Here is a 20,007-nt window from a genome sequence, read left to right as displayed (position 1 = left end):
TTATTAAAAAGTAATAGGTTGCAATTATGAAAAAAAAAGTTATACTGTAAAAAATAATTTGTATGTTAAAAAAATATGTAAAATAAATATAATTTTTAATTAAAAAATAACATGTTGCAATTGCGAAAAAAGAAAAAAAAATTAAACTGTAAAAAATAATTTGTATATTAAAAAAATGTTTAAAACAAATATAAATTTTTATGAAAAAAATAACATGTTGCAATTGCGAAAAAAAGAAAAAACAAATTACACTGTGCATTTCATTAATAATATTCAAAAAATGTGCCAAGTATTTGTATAAACGCTTGACACGTGTCCACTATCAAATTATCAAGTAAATATAGATGAAAACTAAAGAACTCAGTTTTAATAGTTAACAAATATTAGCAGTCCGACCATTGAAGCCTAATAACTATTAATTAATAGAATACAACAATTGAAATGTCTCAAATCACATCTCTTTGTCTTCTCAAATGTTCTATTTTTTTGGTTCATACATTCATTCTAATATCGATAGAGAATTTGATGTGTGAAAGAGTGAGAGATATTAAAATTATGGGCAAATTACACAAATAGTCCCTATAGTTTGGGACTTGTGTCACTTTGGTCCCTGACTTTTCAATTGTGACACATTTGACCCTAAATTTTGAATCTTGTTCCAAATAAGGACAATTGAATATATAATTAGATTTTTCAATTGAATCTTGTGTCACTTTGGCCCCTGAATCTTAATTTTACATAATTTTATCATTGGTGGATAAAAATAATTTTAAAAAAATTAAAAATATTTTTTTGACATTTATTTTTGTCAAATTAGTTTATATTTTATCAAATTGACAATTTTACCTTTGAAAAATCTAATAATATTTTCAATTGTCCTAATTTGGAACAAGATTCAAAATTCAGGGTCAAATGTGTCACAATTGAAAAGTCAGGGACCAAAGTGACACAAGTTTCAAACTATAGGGACTATTAGTGTAATTAATCCTAAAATTATATATTAAGTTATGTAATTGTTGTGATGAAAACTAAAGGTTGTCTTCCTCTTCTATGACGATTTATCTAGTTATACCTCTAATTAAAACGTCAGGTGTAGTTTTACATCATTATTGAACGTTACTTTCATTTTTTTAAGATACTTTGTCTCATTATTATTTGTGTTTTGTATTATGAAATTTATTACATCTGTGCTTGCTAAAACTATTAAATGGACCTAATGCAAGAAGTGTAAATTATTTTAATGTCATTCTTAGGATTAAAAGTACAAAAAATATACACAAAAATATATGAATAGATAAGATTAAGGCCAAGTTTGGTATACACAAAATAATCCATCTTTTTATCTTTTTTCCATCACATCACTTCTCTACTTTTCTGCACATCTTTTCGTAAAAAGATAAAAAGTACACTTATTTAGGTCATCCCAATAAAATTTGTTTGTGAGTCTCACTTCCTGAAAATCCTATAATTAATTTATTTTTGTATTATATTTTATGTTTAGCTTCTGTGCTTTTTTTTTTTTTTTATATATAGTTTTCTTTGTTTTCTTTAAATAAATAATTTTCTATTTCAAACAATTTCATTTTTTTTATTTTTTATTTTTTTCTTAAAGTAGTTTTAGTTTTGGACAATTACTTATCTTTTTCTATATATTGTAATTTTGTGCATTTTAAATATATAATGTTTTCACTAATATACACTCGGAGATGCGTTATAAAAGAAGTATTATGAGAAAATCAAGCAAGAAGAAGAAAAATAAATAAAACAATACGATGAATGTGAAGCAAATATCAAAGATTAAAACTCCCAAAGCAAGTAAGCAAATAAACAAGCAAGTAGAATAAAATGTTTAATAATAGACATTTGAAAATTTGTAACAAAATTTTATAAATTTCTTTTTTGCTAAGAAAATTCTATTTGGTACTAGCTAAATAAAATGCTTTTAATATATATATATATATATTTAAAATTTGAAATTAAAACTATAGTAAATTTATATAAGCATAATTGCTAGCCATATTTTTTACTTAATGTGTAATATTTATATTGGCTATCTTTTTCAAGTTTATTTTTTAAAGTATTTATATAGAAGTAAAAAAGTATCATTAAGAATAATTTTTTTCTTAATTTAGTAATAAATTTTGCCCGTACATTATTTTTAAATTTTGAATAAAAGCAAACATAAAATAATTGATTGCAGATATGCTGCATTTGTTATATTCATTTTTCTGTGTGCACAAATTTTTTTAAATCATAATTCATATATATACAAATAATTATAAACACAACCCGTGTATAGCACGGATGGAACACTAGTTAATTAATTAAATTAAATGCTATGGGATAACCAATTTTGTATCACCTAAAAATGTGATCAAAAATTTATTATTTAGAATTTTAAATTTATGATGTATATTAAGTTTATTATCGTAAAATAATCATGAAGAAATTTTGGTCTTTGATTATAAAATTTGATTTTTCTTTTGTAATATTTTTTTATATATGTTTTTTTTATTATCATTGAATGTATAAAAAAAATGTTAAATTAATATAAAAGGTGAAATTTTAATAATTTTTTAAAAAAATAAAACCCAGTTCTGCAAAAAAATAATAATAAATACTTATCATTTCAATATGGTTTTCATTTTTACCTTTTTTTGGAGCAAAGATAATTATTAAAAAAAAATTGACAATAATGTTTTTTAGTGTTTACTTTTGTTAAATTAGTATTTATTTTTGTAAGGAAATAAAAATAAACAGCATAATACTAATCACGGTTATTAGTTCATTTTTATTTATTTATCAATAATTGATATAGCATGGATTAATAAAAAAAAGGGAAATTGACTAATAAATCCCCTTTTTTGAACCTATGGTCTGGATAGTCCCAAATTTTTTCTTATGCACCACTTGGTTCTTATGTACATTGAATGACTATAATGCCATTTAGTGTAAACCGTATGGAGGTTTTGTGTCACGTTGACAGACTTTGAAATATGGAAACGACACCCACGGAGCTCCGACCCGTTTAACGCTTGAAATCCCCAAATTAGAAACACCACCTAATTGGTATGTAAATGAATGTTCCCCTAAAATTAAGGGGTGAGAATCGGTGGTTCAAAATTCAAATTCATTCAATCGTTCCCCACGGTAGAGATTTGGTGTGAATTTACGAAGATTTGGTGATTCAAAACGTTGCTTCTGGATTCCTTTTTGTGTTTCTGGACCTTCGGTTTGGGATAAACCCTAAAGAGTGGTGTGACGTGACGACGTTACGATGTTTACGTGAAGATTACATCGGAGGAATATCTTATTCACACTCGTCAACGATGACTGGTAAAGTTAATTACCTGATTTTCTTTACAGAATTTATGATTCGATTCTTGTTTACAAAACTTATTGACACTCATCGACAATGACTGGATTCCACTGTTGTGGTTGTTGATATTGGTTGCGTATGACATGTGTAAGTGCTTATTATGTTGGGCGAATCAGTAGGTCGTAGTGCGTGGTTGTCTTGGTGGGTTGGTGTGTGGTGTCGCTGTCGTAAAGACCAACTGGATTTCGTATTAATACGCATAGTGTGGTGGGGTGTGTTATTAATGTGGTTTGTGTGTATTTGTGGGTCATCCATGTTGTTTGATGTGGTCGACACTTATTTGTTAACTTGTGTGTGAGATGTGTGTGGGGCATCAATCTGTTGCGTAGTGTGGCTATCAATGTTACGTTGGGTGGAACGGTACGCGAATTTTGTCACACATATAAATTCGTAATGATGTGAATGGGAAAATTTTGTGGGGTTCCACAATGGTTTGCATGTGGACATCTTTGATTTACGATGTGTTACGTTAGGGCAATCTTTTGGTATGTCCATTCCTTTATAAATGTGTGATATGTACTTTGCGTACATTAGAAAGTCAAACTTTAATATAAAATGTTATGTGCAAATATCGTAATGTTGTTCTTGTTGCTGATGGGACGTGGTTACTCCAATGTTGTTTTTTAATAAGTATGTGCTACTTTGAAGAGTCTTATTGTTGTCATCCATGTGTGTGTGGTGTTGACATGTTATAATATTGTAATGTAGTTTCGAAGATATTGTGTTGGTAACAGTACGCTTATGAAACTGATATTTGATGTGATGTTTGAAATGCAGGGGTTAGGAGGACAAATAGTCCATGGACGCGTTCATGTGAGCGTAAAGGCCAAGATGCGGGCAGCAAAAAAATGGCAAATGAACTTGGGGTACGTAGGCAAGGACGGATCTTGTTCAAACAGACAAAAATTGTTAATCGTCCTAATGTCACACCGAGGCTTAACCGTACAAGGCTCAACTTCTGGTCGAACATTGCAGGCATTGTGAAGTTGGTGTACATGCTGAATCTGCGAGACGAACACCTTGTTCACCTTAAAAAAATACCGTTTTGGTTGATGTTTGAAGCGATTTTGATAAATCAACTTGACCTCGCGGAGTTCCGGAAAGGGGACGACTTAGTGGTAAATATCATCCGGGCTTACAATGCACGGGACGAGACGTTTCGTGTTGGAGGACGCAGCGTGTGCGTAAGTGATGATGACATTAAGTTAATCTTTGGGATACAATGTGGGTTTGGTTGCATTGATTTGACCCCCCAACCTAAGCCACCGTCCGACTTCGTTCAACGTAGGTGTCTTAACACTAGTCGCATAACCTCGAAACTGATATGGACCCTACTAGTCGAAGCTGCAGAGGGCAGTACTGCTCGTGATGTGGAAGACACTGTGAAGTTGCTGTGCTTATATGCTTGTGGAAAATTATTCTTCTCAAATTCTGGGGAAACAATCACCTGGGCTCTAATTCGATATGTGGATAATTTGGATACGATGAAAACGTACGATTGGACGGGGGCAATCCATAGCTCGTTGATGAGTTCAGTGAGGGAATTCTATCGAACACCTGAAAAAGTCACCGGATGTGTCGTCGCATTAATAGTACGTTTGCTTGTAATTTATTTGTTGGGTGTGCCATTAATTGCAAGTGATTTATTTATGTTAAATGTGGTGTAGTAATGTAGCTAATTTGGACGTTATTATTTGTTGTGTGTGATGTGGGGTACAGTATTGGCTCTGTGAACATTCAACGATCATATCGCCCGTATCTGCAGACGTATTTCCCAGGTTTCTGAAGTGGGATGTTGCCACATTAGTAACAGCTGCCCGTGGGGTTAACCTATCAGGGCATGTGGATTTTGAGGTAATAGTAAATGGTAGTTATGATTGTATTATACGGCACATCGTTTGAAAATTGTTCATAAAGTTGTTATGTTGCGTTTACAGGTGACAGCTGGACGATTGCTTACGAAAGACTATGAGGTTAAGATTTTTGAGGTGAACGGGGTAAACTGCGCAAGGAGTGTAGGAAATGCAATTGAGCAATTCGGTGGTAGTGTGCATGATGATGATTTTGTTGATATGGGAGTGGATGTTAATGTGACGGGTGGAGACAGAGGAATTTGTGATAGAAATGTGGAACGGGGTTCAACTTCGGTCCATTTTAGGACACCAAGCAGGAATGTTTCATGAAACGCAGGGAAGCACGTAGTGGACATTGGGCCACATGTTTGCCACGCTACAGAGAAAATTACGGAGTTTGAACTGCTAATAAACGAGAAAGACAGAGTGATTTCAGAGTTACGTGCAGAAGTGGACAGACTGAGGCAGGCGAATGAGGTGCAAACGTTGCATCTTGTTAGAGGTTTTAGTAGTTTGATGCAAGCTAAGGACGATAAGGCGAAGAAACTCACCACTGAAAAAGCTGAATTGCAAAGGGCAGTCAATGTGTTGGAGGATCAGCTTGCTGAGCGCGAAGTTCATAATGTGACGCAAGCATTTCGTGGTGTATACGTGAATGTAGAAGGTGTGAAACACGGGTTGAGTGGGAACGAACATGTTACAGGCATAACAGTCAATAGCACCCCTAACAGAGTGTTTGCAGTAACTAGGGATACAGTTCTGGTATGGGATGTCACGTCGGTACGGGACCAAACAATCAGTGTCAGTAAAATGCAGCATGGTGTAATGGCTGGAACAGAGGTGGTGGTTATCAGTCCAAACATGGCAGAAGGTGGTAGGTTGAATTTTGGAAAAAATTCATTTGTGTGGGATGTCAAATGCAAAGTGAGAAAGGGGTTAACACTGACGGGTGTTGAGTGCGTGGGTATAACTGGGCAGACGAGCAAATCGAACGTGGTGCATGTTCCGTCACTGAAGAGCAACGTAGACTGCAATGCCAGAAATAGTGGGTGCACGGATGTAATTGATGTGGACGATGTTGACATACAAGCGAAGAAGAAGTCAGGCTTTGACATTAACAATAGACACGCGGTGTGGAAAATGATGACAGCTGCGGAGAAAAAGAAGCTCATCGACGCATATAACAGGGATGGTGATAGGTATGTACAAAGAAAGTATGTAGGTTTATCTAGGTTACTGTCCTATCATTTTTGGATGACGTGGGTTGTGTGTTGTATGCAGTGCTGTGATGTGGGACGGGCAGGGTCATGGTGTTGCTGTGTATTTCACCGATGTGAAATCACTTGTGCGCCAATCTAAGATACGGGGGAATGTAAGTCGCGTAGATGGGTATTTATGCAATGTGGTTTTTTGGTTTTTTTTTTCCAACCATGCAAGAATTCAACATGTGAAAAATGTCACAGATGATCGATGTATATGCTGTGCTGCTTAATGCTGAGCAGGAGAGGATAAATGAGGGCGTCGATGCTGCAGACAAATCTTATTTCTTCAGTAGTATATGTCTAGTAAGTTTTTGGCTGTAAATGTTATGTTTGGTTATGGTATTTCAAAATGTGTAACTTGTTTTCATGGTGATACAGGACATGATGAAGAACAACAACGTACGGTCAAGGAATAGGTATGTGCTGGACAACCTGCATGCAGCAGAGCTCTTCCGTTACGTACATTTCCCACTTTGCAAAGACTCACACTGGACGCTGGTTGTGTATGACACTGAGGATGGGAGTTGGAAGCATTTTAACTCGATGAGGACGAGGAGCGGAATTGTGGACGTGCACTACATGGAGGCACTTTCCCTGGTAAGATGTGTACATGTTAAAATGTATGGGTGTGTGTGTCGACATAGAAACTGTGTTGGTTGACGTATGTATTCGTTGTTATAGAAAAACATTGTGTCAGAGGTGCAGAGGCAGGCCATGGGAAATGACGTGATTGATACTCAAGAGCATGAAGCGCCGTTAGAATCAGTGGTGGACTGTCCCCAACAACGTCCCGAATCGTAAGCCCTTTTTTTTTTACAGAACGATGTAACCTGGTACAGAACATGAATTGTCTTAATTTATACTTACGACATTAATAACATGTGATGTGATATTATTGGACAGGCTTGATTGTGCTATCATTGTGTGTGCTGTGAGGCGCCAGTATGTGCGCCATGTGGAAGTTAGGAGATCACTGCATGGGGGCAACTACAGTGTGTTGCGGGCGATCATGGTGAAGTCTTTTGTGAATGACCCGCTGCGGGGATTGAAGAACGATCTGGACTGAATGAGGGTACGCCCAATTGACGCGTTGTGGGTAACGTTGATGGTGTGTAGGGATGCACATAGTATTATATAGTTATAATATTAGCATCGAATATGGGTTTTTCAGATTGTGTGCGCTACGATGCGCAAATATTTACGTTTTTGGTTATTAGCACAAATTATGGTTTGTTCATATTGTAAGGTTAGTGTGTTTGATGGTTTGTCTTGAATAACGCGTAACAGGCGTGTACAGCATTATGACTGCAGTTAGCTGGCATTATTTTTGGAAAATATTATGATATGTTTTGGTTGCAAGTCTGGAAAGTATGCGTATTGTGATGACTGATGTGGTTGTTTGCAAGTATGTTGTGTGGTTGTTTTCCCTTAGTTATATGTTGGGACATTCATTCATGTGTAATGTTATAGGTTGATGGATAATGTGTTAACCCAATCAGACTAACATTTGTTTACTACTTAAAATAAGGCACATGTTCTAGCCCTTTGTGGTGCGTGGACAATAGTTAGGTGTGAATGTGTGAAAGGGGTCGACAATATGCGTGACGGTGTTTTAGTGTGATGTGGGTTGTTGTTTTTTGCGTAAGTATGTATGTAGTTCAACGTTGAGTGTGTGGTTGGTACGTTGTCATGAATTTTCGGAGACGATACTGATGGAGATATGGGGGAGTGTGGTGTAAATAGGTGTTTTAGTAACTGTTAAATTAAGATAGGCGGGGCATTTACGATACAGAAAGTTAAGTGTGATGCGAATGTCTACCGGTGTATGAAAAATCGTGAGGTGTGAGGTGTGTGTTGTATCTGTGCAGTTGCATGTCACATTGTAATTGTAAATGAAGGAGTTTTTCCACGAGTTTCATTATTTTGTCGTAGCGTGTACGGTTATACGTAAGTTAACTAACAGAGTGCGCGAATACTTGTATTAAATGTACACGCAGTGTACATATAGGCATGGTCTGCATTCATTTGGTCAAAACACAACTATGATAAAATTAAAATACCGCTTAAGCAAAGGTACATAAAATATATGTATGTAACGGATAGAACATAATGAAATTCGTAAGCCACTTGTACTTATAGGCGAACAAAAAACATTGACATAACAACTTACTTAAATACTGAACTGTATGTGACTATCACATTCTTATTTAATGGTATGCACGAAGTACACAACCACTTGAAAACGTACTAATATAAATTGGGATATCGACGTATTGGGATTACGTCTAAATGAGTTCTTTGCAGGTTTTCCTGTTGTGGTTCCCCATACGACCACACCTTCCACAGCGTATTTGTTGCACATTCTCACCTTTAGACGGTATTCTCTTTTTCTTCGGCCTCCTAGGCGGACGTTTGACGTTTGGTGGGTAAATTACGTAGTCGGTGGGGTTGAATGGTGGTTTTTCAACTGTTGGTATTGGGTAGATGGTGGGCGCATACGTCAAACGATATTCGGACACATGGTACCAAGGTACGACTAAGTCGTCAAGGTTTTTCCCGTTTTTTCGCACTGCAACAATAACATGCGCACATGGAAACTCATTTATTTGCCACTGGAAACACGAACATGTATGTCTGTCGATGTCCACCATAACAGATGGGAATGAATGGACCTCGTACACATTGTTATTCGCCTGACTCACTTTCCATGCCTGACTTTTGTTGTAAGCTTCCTCCAGCCTGGATTCCATTTTGGGACAAATTTTGCCAGTCCATGTGTGGGCTGACACCCTCCGATTCGACATTTGTCGCATAATCTGACCTCTGATGTTATCAACCATTTTGGTGATTGGTAGATTTCGTGTTTCACGAATCCAAGAGTTGAATGACTCGGCGGCGTTGGAGCTCATTTCGCCGTATCGTCTACCTCTGCAAAATCCAAGGGGAAAAAAAACATAAACAATAAAGCATGCTCGTTCGTTGTTGGGTATGTTCATGTTTACGTTGCGTAACGGAAATTTTCGTACCTGAAAAATGCGTTCGCCCAGTGTTGTGGATGTGCATCCGCAAGGAATTTCGTAGCAATTGCTTTTCCAGATTGTTGAAATTCGTCAACTTTTTGATTAAATGTTGCTATGGTGGGTGCGTATGCGCACTTACGAAATTTGCTGACAAGCCCAATCCGATGCATGCTGTTCACATATCGTAGTTTGTCCCGCAGATTTCTCTATAAATGTTAGAGGCAGAATGCATGGTGAGATGTGGAGAAAAATGTAGGCATTGCTTCTATAAGTCCCACGTTTCGGTCAGACACAAACGTTAGTGTCCTATCACTGGGTACTACGTTGGCAAGATGTTGTAAGAACCAACCCCAATTCGTGTGGTTTTCAGAGTCCACAATGGCATAAGCAAGCGGAAACAACCCTATTATAAATGATGACAACATGATTAGCGTGTGCAATATATCAAACCATAATATACAATGTTTTAAAATGAAATGGGGCACACCTTGATTACCGTCCTTCGCGGTGGCAGCTAGCAAAAACCCTTTGAACCTGCCTTTCAAGAAGGTTCCGTCGAGGAAAAGTAATGGACGACAATGACGAAACCCATCAATGCATGCTTTGAATGAAATAAAAAAATGCTGAAACCGGTAGTTGTGTTCATCGTAATCGATATCAACATAACTCCCAGGATTGTATTGCATGACGGCTTCACGATACCAACGCAATTGGTCGAATGATATGGAATGGGCGCCAAACAATTCCCCCCTTGCCTTCTCAACCCCTAACCATGCAATACGGTAGTTGACGTCCAACCCATAATCATCTTTCAAATCTAAGACGACATCAGTTAAACGTGTGAGTGGTTTGTCCCGAACACGAGCTGCCATAATATTTGCAACCATATCAGATCCAACCCTTGGATGATTTGATGTCCGGACAGATACACTGCAACTATGCACACTGTTCCATTTGCGAAGGTAGAAAAATTGATTTGCTTTCAACACCCGAGCATGTACAGACCACGTGCAGCCCTTATCCGCCACCATGGAGCACACTGCTGTGACCCGTACAGAATCGTTCTTAACATACCTGAAGTTGAACCTAAACTCAACGGCATACTTGCACAAAACCGTACGAAATTCGTGTGTACCCCCCTCAAAGCATTGCTCGACGTGGGTTAACCCCCGCGCCCATGATTCAGTCAGTAATACTTTATTATTGTGCAGGCAGAAATCAGGCAACAAATCAACATCGTGATCACTTCCTCCTTGGTCATTAACGATTATTCCGGACACCGGGTTGGGTTGCATATTATGTTGTTCGCTGTACTCACTTACGCTACCCAAACGTCCATGCTGATCAACCAACACACAAACGTGTTCCAACCCGAACGATCGGGCAAGACGAACAAGGTTTTCCAAATCCGCATCATCTTGTAAAGTGAAACTGTTTAAACCTGGAATCTTGTACGACAATCCCACATTATGGGGACCTATCCCGCTGAACTTGGAACATAGAAAATCAACTAATTCGGCAAACGTGCCATGATCCCGGATATTGTAGGCTGCGTTAATGTTTTGATAAGAACACAACAACATTAAAGTCCCTTCCATACCTACGAGCACAGACATTGACATGGGTGAAAACACATGTTATACATGTCCAAAAAACAAAAAATGTACCAAAGAAAATCAATACACTAATGAACTTAATAAAACTGAATCCCCTCACCCCGCACGGACGGATGGGGGGGAAAAAGCACAGGTAGATACATCACGATGACATCATAAGTATAACAATTGTGGACAGTGTGAAGGACGTACAAACGTGATCATGGACACACGTCCTCTACAGGGCAATGGCGTGTTAACTATGAAAAAGACATAACCGTATTACGTACATGCAATGATAACCAATGTTGACGACTGCAGCAGCTCTCACCACGAGCAAGAGAACAACGAAACCCTACTTTGCTAACTCACAGTAAGCCTTCAGCCCGACCCACGAATTAGCCACACCCAAAAACATATGATCCAACTTACCAAACGTGACAGAGTAACGTATCCCAGAAACTATTCAATCAATCCCGCAATACACGTACATGCCAATAACAGAAAAGGGCAAATCAGTCTACTCACACCTCACATAATTTGAAACGGGACTTGGTTGTCTACCAAATGTGCAAAATAGGACTTGCCAATCCAAAAGATTCAATTTAGGACCAGAAAGAGTAACAGTTTGGTACATAGGACTTTCTGATAATTTTCCCTAAAAAAAATTGATATGCAAAATGATAAATTAATATAATAACAATAAGTGTCATGTCAATTTATAAGAAATATTTTAAACTCTTTTTATTATTTACCTAACACTATTCACTAACTTTCTATTAACGCATTAGTGCAATCAACGCTATCTTTATACATTGTGCAATGCATAAATTATCTCTAAAATGTTAGTTCGATTATATAAATAAATAAATAAAATGATACAAAAATTGACCTTCCTGTTACTGTTCATTAATTTATTAACAAATTATTAATGTTTGAAGGCATTCATAACAAAATTTGACGTTGATCAAAATCAATCACTCATGTATAATTGATCTATCCCTTCCTTTTTTCCTTTCAATTTATATGTAACCATAATTTATTTCAGATGAGTAAACAAAATATAGGAAAACTACATGTAGATGAGAAAAAGAGAAAAAAATTATTAACACATGGAAGAGCGCAAATGACATTTGCAGCCCTATAGTATTTCATTTGCACCCCACCATTGACACACTTGCACCTCCCATATGTTTGTAATTTTTTTTTTCCTTCTTCTACCTGTATGTAGCTCTCCTACAAAATATAGATGAGTAATAAAATATTGTACACAATCAAATATCAAAATTGATTGATTAAAAAATAGGCTTGATTTGTTGTTGAATCAAGCTCTTCAATTGGAAAAACACAAACGTAAATTAGTATAATAAAAAAATGATATAGAAGAGAATTCCAAATTTATTTAGAAAAGTATATAGTCAAGCAACATTTAATCAATAAAATAGATATTGCATTGTCATTATGGTCAGATCTACCGTCATCACCATACTAAAATGAAAAGATTGAGGGGGAAAAAATTAAACAAAAGGCTTAAGAAAATAAAAAATTAAAAAAATTAAAAATAGTATACAAAATATATATAAGAACTCTCTTTTTCACTATCATGAACAATGGTAAGGGATGTTGGGGAATTTTCAAAATGGATTTTCAAATTTATAGTTTATTTTTAGGTGTTTTCAAAGCCTTCCATGTTTTTCTTTGGAAAGTATGAAATAAGCTTAGGGCTTTGTCTCACATCGGAAAGAGAGAAAAACATGAAGCACTTAATAAAGTGCTACATGGAATAATTATTTGAATATGGTATAATGGAATGAATGTTAGTGTACATGCACTCATATCGCAAGGATCCGCACACGCGCGTGGCGTGGGCAGTGGGCTGTGTGGCGTTTGATGGCGCACTTTGCACTTTGCACGGACACATCGGCACTATGTGGGCGCTTTCCTAGTTACATCGGACAGGTTAGATCGATGATGTGGATCCAACGTGGTATGGGTGACGATGAATACAGTCAGCTCCACGTGGCGTCCGTTGGCGGTGAGTCAACCAACCGATCGAACGGTTGTATGTCCAATCTGGAGCGATTTGATCATAGTCGTTGATTGAAGATGCGTGCAATCATACAAATTAGATGGCACTCAATCGTGATCAGGTGTGATTAGTCAAGGCATCTATTCGGTGTGACAATGATCTGCACCGTAGATCGTCAATCCAACGGGATCGGATGCGATCAAGGGACATGACCATTCGATCAGATGCATCAAGGCCTATAAATAGGTTGGGAAATCAGGCATTTAATTCCATCCACCAAATTCAGAAGCATTCCTGCAATTATCTCTTTCTTTCTCTCTCTTGATTTTGAGTTTTCGATCAAGAGTTTCTTAAGCAAAATTCTTCTTTTTTTACTGGTAATTAAGTTCTGCAGATTTGATTATCAGTGTCTTGGTTTTCTTGATCATATCAAGAGTATTCTGATCTGTTATCGTCATTGCAAACGTCGGTAGACTTGATCTTAGATCAGGCTTTATTGTATCTTGGAGGCGAATTTGTTGTAACCTCCTGCACACCTTTTAGTGGGTGCAAATATTGTCTTTAGGAAAGCGACCAAGTAACATGACTTGGAGCATCATATTTCTGTTTAACATAGACAAGTTTATTGCCAAGTTTTGAAGACCCAAAGACCACCAATTGAAGAATTCAAGACGAATTGTTCCAACAATCTAAAGACAATATTTGGATATGGCGATGTCTATTCAGAAAATGACTCAAGATTTCATGAAGCTCGACCGTTTTGATGGAGGAATTCTTCGACGCTAGTAAAAGAAGATGCACTTTTTGCTCACCACTCTCAAAGTGGTCTATGTGCTAATTACCCCCTATTCGATGGAGCAAGAAGACGAGACTATGGAGCAAACCCGTACCATAACCAAATGGGAGAATGACGACTACATTTGCCGAGGACACATTTTGAATGCGTTGTCAGACTCTTTGTTCGATGTGTATCAACATCTAGAAATGACAAATCAACTATAGGACATATTACAGTCAAAGTACCTCACCGAGGATGCCACCAGTAAGAAATTTCTTGTTAGTAATTTTATGCGTTTTACTATGATTGATACAAAGCCCATTATGGAACAATTCCATGAGATCCAACATATTTTGAGTCAGTTTCGACAAAAGAATATGAATATAGATGAATCTATTGTAGCTTCATCTATAATAGAGAAACTGTCATCTTCTTGGAAGGATTTTAAGAAAACTCTAAGACACAAAAAGGAAGATCTTACTTTAGAGGAATTGGCTCAACACCTTCAAGTTGAGGAAGAGTCAAGGCTTCTTGAAGGTAAAGATAACCAATTGGCTCAGACTTCCAAGATCCACATGGTGGATGATGGCAAGAGGTTTAATAAAAAAAAGCGTAAGCATGAACCCCAACCCGAAAAAGATGCTAAGAAGCTGAAAATTGCTTGCTGGCACTATGGCAAGACATGGCACTTCAGAAATGAATGCTGGTCATACAAGAAGAAGCCAGAAGCATCAAATGCCAAGAACAAGTTCGTGGTTGTTATATCCGATGTGAACATGCTCGAAGATGCTGGTGATTGGTGGATTGACGCAAAAGCAACAAGGCATGTCTGTAACGACAAGAGCCGTTTTACTACTTATGAACAAGTGAATGATGGAACAGTTCTCTACATAGGTAACTCTTTAACTGCTGCTATCAAAGGCAAAAGGACGGTGGATCTAAAGTTCACATTTGGAAAAGTCATAATCTTAATGATGTTTATCATGTACCTGATGTCAGGAAAAACCTTATATCTGGAAGCCTGCTTAATAAGCATGGTTTCAAGTTAGTATTTGAGTCGGACAAATTTGTCTTGTCTAAGGATGGGATTTTTGTTGGGAAGGGCTACATGTATCAAGGAATGTTCAAACTTGATGTTACCAATAATACATTTGTTTCTGCTTATATTGTCGATTCTCTTTCTTTATGGCATGCTTGTTTAGGTCATGTTAATATTAGGAAAATGCATGATATGTTTAATTTAGATTTAATTCTTAAGTATGATATTGATATGCTTGAAAATTGTAAATTTTGCGTGTAATCTAAAATTACTCGCATTCCATTTCCTAAAGTAGATAAAATCACATCTCTGCTTGAACTTGTGCATAGTGATGTATGTGACATGCATAGTACCCCCACTAGAGGTGGTAAGAGATATGTTGTAACATTCATTGATGATTTTTCTAAGTACTGTCATATTTATTTTTTGCATTCAAAAGATGGGGTGCTTGATAAATTTAAGATTTTTAAGACAGAAGTAGAAAATCAGTGTAATGTCAAAATAAAGAGACTTAGGTCTGACAGAGACGGTGAATACCATTTTCTAGAATATTGTGAAAATGTTGGTATTATTCATGAGAAGTCTGCACCCTACACACCACAACAAAATGGAGTAGCTGAAAGAAAGAATAGGACATTAATAGAAATGATTAATGCTATACTTTCTTACTCCAATTTAAGTTCTGGTTTTTGGGGTGAAGCCTTGCTCACTGCTTGTCGCATACTTAGGCCTCATCTGGCAAGTTGACATTTTAGCCAAAAAGCCAAAAAGTTACTAAAAAAGTCAAAAAGCCTATAACCTATACCAAAAAGTCAAAGATTCCATTTTCTCTCTACTTTTTGCACATATTTTCGTAAAAAGCAAAAAAGTCACCCCAAACATACTAGTTTTTTTTACCTCATATTTTAGCCAAAAAGCCAAAAAATTACTAAAATAGCCTATTCCCAAACAAGGCCTTAATAGAATTCCTCTCAAGGGAAGAAATGTTACTCTTTATGAACTTTGGGTAAACAAAAAACCTAATCTTGGTTACTTGAAAACATGGGGCTGTAGAGCAATAGTCAAATTGCCTTAACTTACAAAAAAGAAATTAGGTAAAAAAAGAATTGAATGCATATTCCTTGGCTATGCTATACATAGCAAAGCATATATGAATCCAGGAGAATGGCTATGCGAGCCTCTCAAGGGTAAATGTGTAGTTTTGTCCATGTTGAATGGTTTTGAGATCCTGAAGTCATCTGAATCCAGAAGAATGGCTACTGTTCGTTGACGATGCAGGAGTCCATCCAATGGGGGCCTGAATTTGCCCCTAGTGTGGTGGATAGGAACTCGGTTGTCCTTCAGCAATACTTTCTTCTTTCCCTCTGGGATTTGGCATTCTTGTCAGTCTTCATTGATTTGTAAAATGGTCCATCTTCTGCTCTTCGAGCACGCCTGATATTTTTTGCCCCTAGTTCGAGGGGTGCTTTTGATCTAGCTTTGCAAGCTTATTTTGACGAGGTCTGACCTTCTTGATCTGACTTTCTTGCCCTTAGTTCGAGGGTTGCTTCGAATCTGGCCACACAGGCCTCACATTGTGGTTGACCGTTGAACATTCTGAACCCAAGTTCAAGGTTTTAAGAGCAAAAGGGGTTGAATCTCGAGGCTGAGAGCGATCTTAAGCTGCACAATCTCAAGAGCGATTCCACACAGGTTTTTGCAGGACGACGCAAAATATTTTTTTTTTTTTTGAAATCTTTTAAGAAAGCGACCAATCGCTCGCACTCAAGACAGTGTGGAACCAATCTGGATCAAGTCAGGATCCTTCTCAGTACTCACATTAACAAACATGATTTCATTCATTAAGGGCTAAGCATGCCTCTCTTTCTCTCAATTGATCAAATTTTACAAATCCCGAGGAATTCTTTCCTCTTTGTTTTCATCACAATGTTCAAAAAGGTTTTGAAAAACTCAGGTCAATGTAATGACTTAAAGGCACAAAAGAGCAGGTGAAATGCACCGCCGTTTCATTCAAACTTCTGGCACAACTGGCCCAAGGCAGAAGCAAACACAAGAGTGTGAAAATCACTGCTGTTTCATTCAGATTTGTTGGCATAACTGGCTCCAAGGCAGAAACAGACTCAAAAGAAAGCAAAAAGAGAAACACAAAACAAGATAGTTGTAATAACCCTCACCACTGCTTACCGATAAACACTGATTACCGTTAAACTGAACTGATTACGACTGATAATTGGACTGGTTAAAGTACTGAACTGACTGACTGAAAACTGGAACTGAATTGACTGAGTGTGTACGTTTGAATTGCATTCTATCTGTTGATTGTTTATTTGATCTGCTCGTGTTTTAGTGTTTAAACTGTTAATTGAAGGCCTTATCGGCGGCCGAACTGGGAATTGATTAATGTTTCGTGATCCTCATAATTAATGTGACTTTATGGTATATTTATCTGAAAACTGATTAGGTATGATTAAATTACATTAAAATGAGTTAATTGCAAGTTTTGGACTTAATTACCATTAGACCACTTAGTGGCCACTACTTCACACATGTTAAGCCTTGTATACACTCCAATCAAAACATTTCATCAGCACATTTCTTGTGCTTAACCGACCAAGAGAAGGAGAGGGAGAGAAATTGAGCTCTACCTTGTGAATTGCTTGGAACTTGGAGAATTGCTTGGTAATTGAAGTGTAGATTGCTAATTTGAACCTCTAGACTTGCATTCAAGGAACCTAGGTATGAATTTCATCTTTTGATTTTGTCTTTAAGTTGATTCGTGCATGGTTCATGTCTAATTGTAGAGGTAAGTCATGTTTTAGTTCATACCTGTTGATATAGAGCTCATTTCATGCTTGCATGTTTGAATTGGTGAGTTGTGAGTTGAATTCATGGTAAAATTGTCACATGCATGTTCATGTCTTGAGTGTAGGCCATGTTTTCATCTTGTTTGTGAATCAATTGGCTTACTAGAGCATGTTTTGAAGCTTTGAATTGATTTGAATTCATGCATGTTTGCATGTTCTTCATGTTCATGAAATTGGTTTGAAATTGGGTTTCAATTGAACACCCTTGGGCTTTGATTTCTCAAAATTGAGCTTTGAACCATGTCATTCTGTATGTTTACAAGTGTTTTCTGGAAATTCAGCCCAAGAGGATCGGTTTTGATGCATTTAAACTTGGTTTTTGGCTTGGAGGTGCAATCTGGAATTCCCAGATTTTGCACTTCCGCTCGAGCGGGGAAAGTGGCGCTCGAGCGTGGAATCCGAGCATCCAGTATTTCTCTGCACTGTTTTCCAGTCCGCTCGAGCGGAGGATTGGACGCTCGAGCGGAGTCATATGTCTCAAGCTCGAGCGGACATCGAGCGTTCGTCGAGCGGAGATTTCACCCATCCAGTACTTTTACAGTACGCTCGAGCGGGAAAGTTGACGCTCGAGCGTGTACCTTTGTTGCATGTCCGCTCGAGCGGGGAAACCTGAGCTCGAGCGGGACTCTGTTTTCTGAAAATTCTGGAAATGCTTTTAAAAGTGCATCTTTGCATCCTCATCCCATTCTAGGCATTCCTAGGCCTAGTTTAAGACATCTTATTGAGGATATAGATATAGAACACACCGAGGCGTTAGGGATTAAATTATTATCTTTTCCAACTGTGTAGCTTAGTGTGTGTTCAATCTGTTAACTGTGTAGGGTTGGCGACTGGGGAGACACACTCTAGCATACTGTAGCCCAAACTCTGTGAGTAACGATTGTGTAAAGATATGTTTACAAGTGATTATCTTCTGAACAACTGAACTGTACCGTTTTCTGAACTGATTACTGTTAACTGAATGAATGTATGTCCTATATTCTGAACTGTATTGTGGCATCCTTAGCACCTACTGTTTACTGTTACTGAGACAGAATTCTCTGTTGGTTCCCTTGTTGGAACCACTACTGTTTACTGACTGATGGCCATCACTACTGTTCGGTCTTTTAAGACCTACTGTTTACTGTACTGTTATGCTAATGGGTGTATCACATATGACTGTACTGACTGAACAATTGAAATACTGTTTAAATGAACTGTTTTCATACTGTAAGGACATTCATTCTTAACCTCTTTACGCATTATGTTATTCACTGGGCTTTAGCTCACTGCTCATATATATATGTAGGTGTTCAGGCACCGGACCGCGGCTAGGAGCGTCAGGGTTACTCCAGTTTTGTCAAGCCAGCCTTTGTGCCTTACTGCGAGGTTCCAAGCCTATTTTGCCAAGGCTTAGGGGTGTTTTAGATTCCCCCTTCTACACCGTCTTACTGTTCTGTATAGACTGAATGTTTACCGTACTATTATGCAGGGATTAAGTCCCTAGTTTGAATGATTGTAAATATTGTGCATACTGTTCTGTACCGTTTATGTATGAATGTATGAAAAGTCTTTTTGCATACAGACTGTCATAGCTCATTGGGCATTGTTTAATTACCGTACTGGCTTCCGCCAGGCCCTGTACTCTGTTTTGCTGTACTATTGTTAAGCAGGCCTTCGATAATCCCGGATTACTGGCCGGTTACGGTGCTAAACCCATAGGGCCGGGTTTGGGTCGTGACAATAGTGATGTCCGAGGTAACACCCCCGGAATCACCCGACTCCAACGCAACAGGACTGACTCGATATAACAAGACAGACCCGACTGACTCAGTAAGAAAAGACTGACTCTGTACAACACAACAAGACTGACCCAATACCCAAGTCAGAAAGTAAAGTAAACAACATTCGCAAATGCTCAAAATAGTGCGTGCCATCCCCACACCTGGAGTGAACTGAGTGCCATCCGCAGATGGTTCATCCCCCGATCACATATTCATATTATCCCCCAAGTGTTTACGGATCAAGTGCCGATAGACTTTGTAGGACCCGGTGCGATGATGACCTTGTTGTCAATCAAATTTTGTATCTCGTGGCGAAGACGGACGCAACTATCAGTGTCATGACCGATTTGTTGATGGAAAACACAGTACTTAGCCAGCCGGGTCATGCTTTGGAGGGAGAGGATCGGGCAGAGGCCGTTGTTCTA

The 20,007-nt window shown here is 37.6% G+C and overlaps 2 protein-coding genes across 2 annotated transcripts; both read right to left on the bottom strand.

Moving 5' to 3' along the window:
- Positions 1-8,779: 8,779 nt before the first annotated feature.
- LOC145813891 (uncharacterized) lies at positions 8,780-9,684 on the bottom strand. The gene is made up of 2 exons (XM_082910185.1): positions 9,521-9,684; positions 8,780-9,422 (listed from the first exon to the last, which is right to left on the bottom strand). Exons 1-2 carry the CDS (start codon positions 9,682-9,684, stop codon positions 8,780-8,782), a joined length of 807 nt encoding a protein of 268 aa, XP_082766311.1.
- Positions 9,685-9,729: 45 nt separating this feature from the next.
- On the bottom strand, positions 9,730-11,112 carry LOC145813883 (uncharacterized). Its single transcript, XM_082910180.1, has 2 exons — positions 10,002-11,112; positions 9,730-9,917 (listed from the first exon to the last, which is right to left on the bottom strand). The coding sequence occupies exons 1-2, from the start codon at positions 11,110-11,112 to the stop codon at positions 9,730-9,732; spliced, it is 1,299 nt and encodes a 432-aa protein (XP_082766306.1).
- Between the last annotated feature and the right edge of the window lie 8,895 nt (positions 11,113-20,007).

The sequence above is a fragment of the Camellia sinensis genome, chromosome 2, assembly GCF_055761805.1.
Source record: "Camellia sinensis isolate YWXY chromosome 2, ASM5576180v1, whole genome shotgun sequence".
In the NCBI taxonomy this organism is placed as follows: Eukaryota; Viridiplantae; Streptophyta; class Magnoliopsida; order Ericales; family Theaceae; genus Camellia; species Camellia sinensis.
The sequence above is the reverse complement of the archived record's forward strand: the minus strand, read 5'-3'. Positions and strand labels throughout refer to the sequence as shown.

Excerpts from the sequence above, each read along its gene's own strand:
- LOC145813883 (XM_082910180.1), bottom strand. The coding sequence starts at position 11,112 with ATGGAAGGGACTTTAATGTTGTTGTGTTCTTATCAAAACATTAACGCA. Across the intron at positions 9,918-10,001 it reads CGCGAAGGACGGTAATCAAG|GGTTGTTTCCGCTTGCTTAT; the intron begins GTGTGCCCCATT and ends CATTTATAATAG.
- LOC145813891 (XM_082910185.1), bottom strand. The coding sequence starts at position 9,684 with ATGCATCGGATTGGGCTTGTCAGCAAATTTCGTAAGTGCGCATACGCA. Across the intron at positions 9,423-9,520 it reads TGGGCGAACGCATTTTTCAG|AGGTAGACGATACGGCGAAA; the intron begins GTACGAAAATTT and ends TGGATTTTGCAG.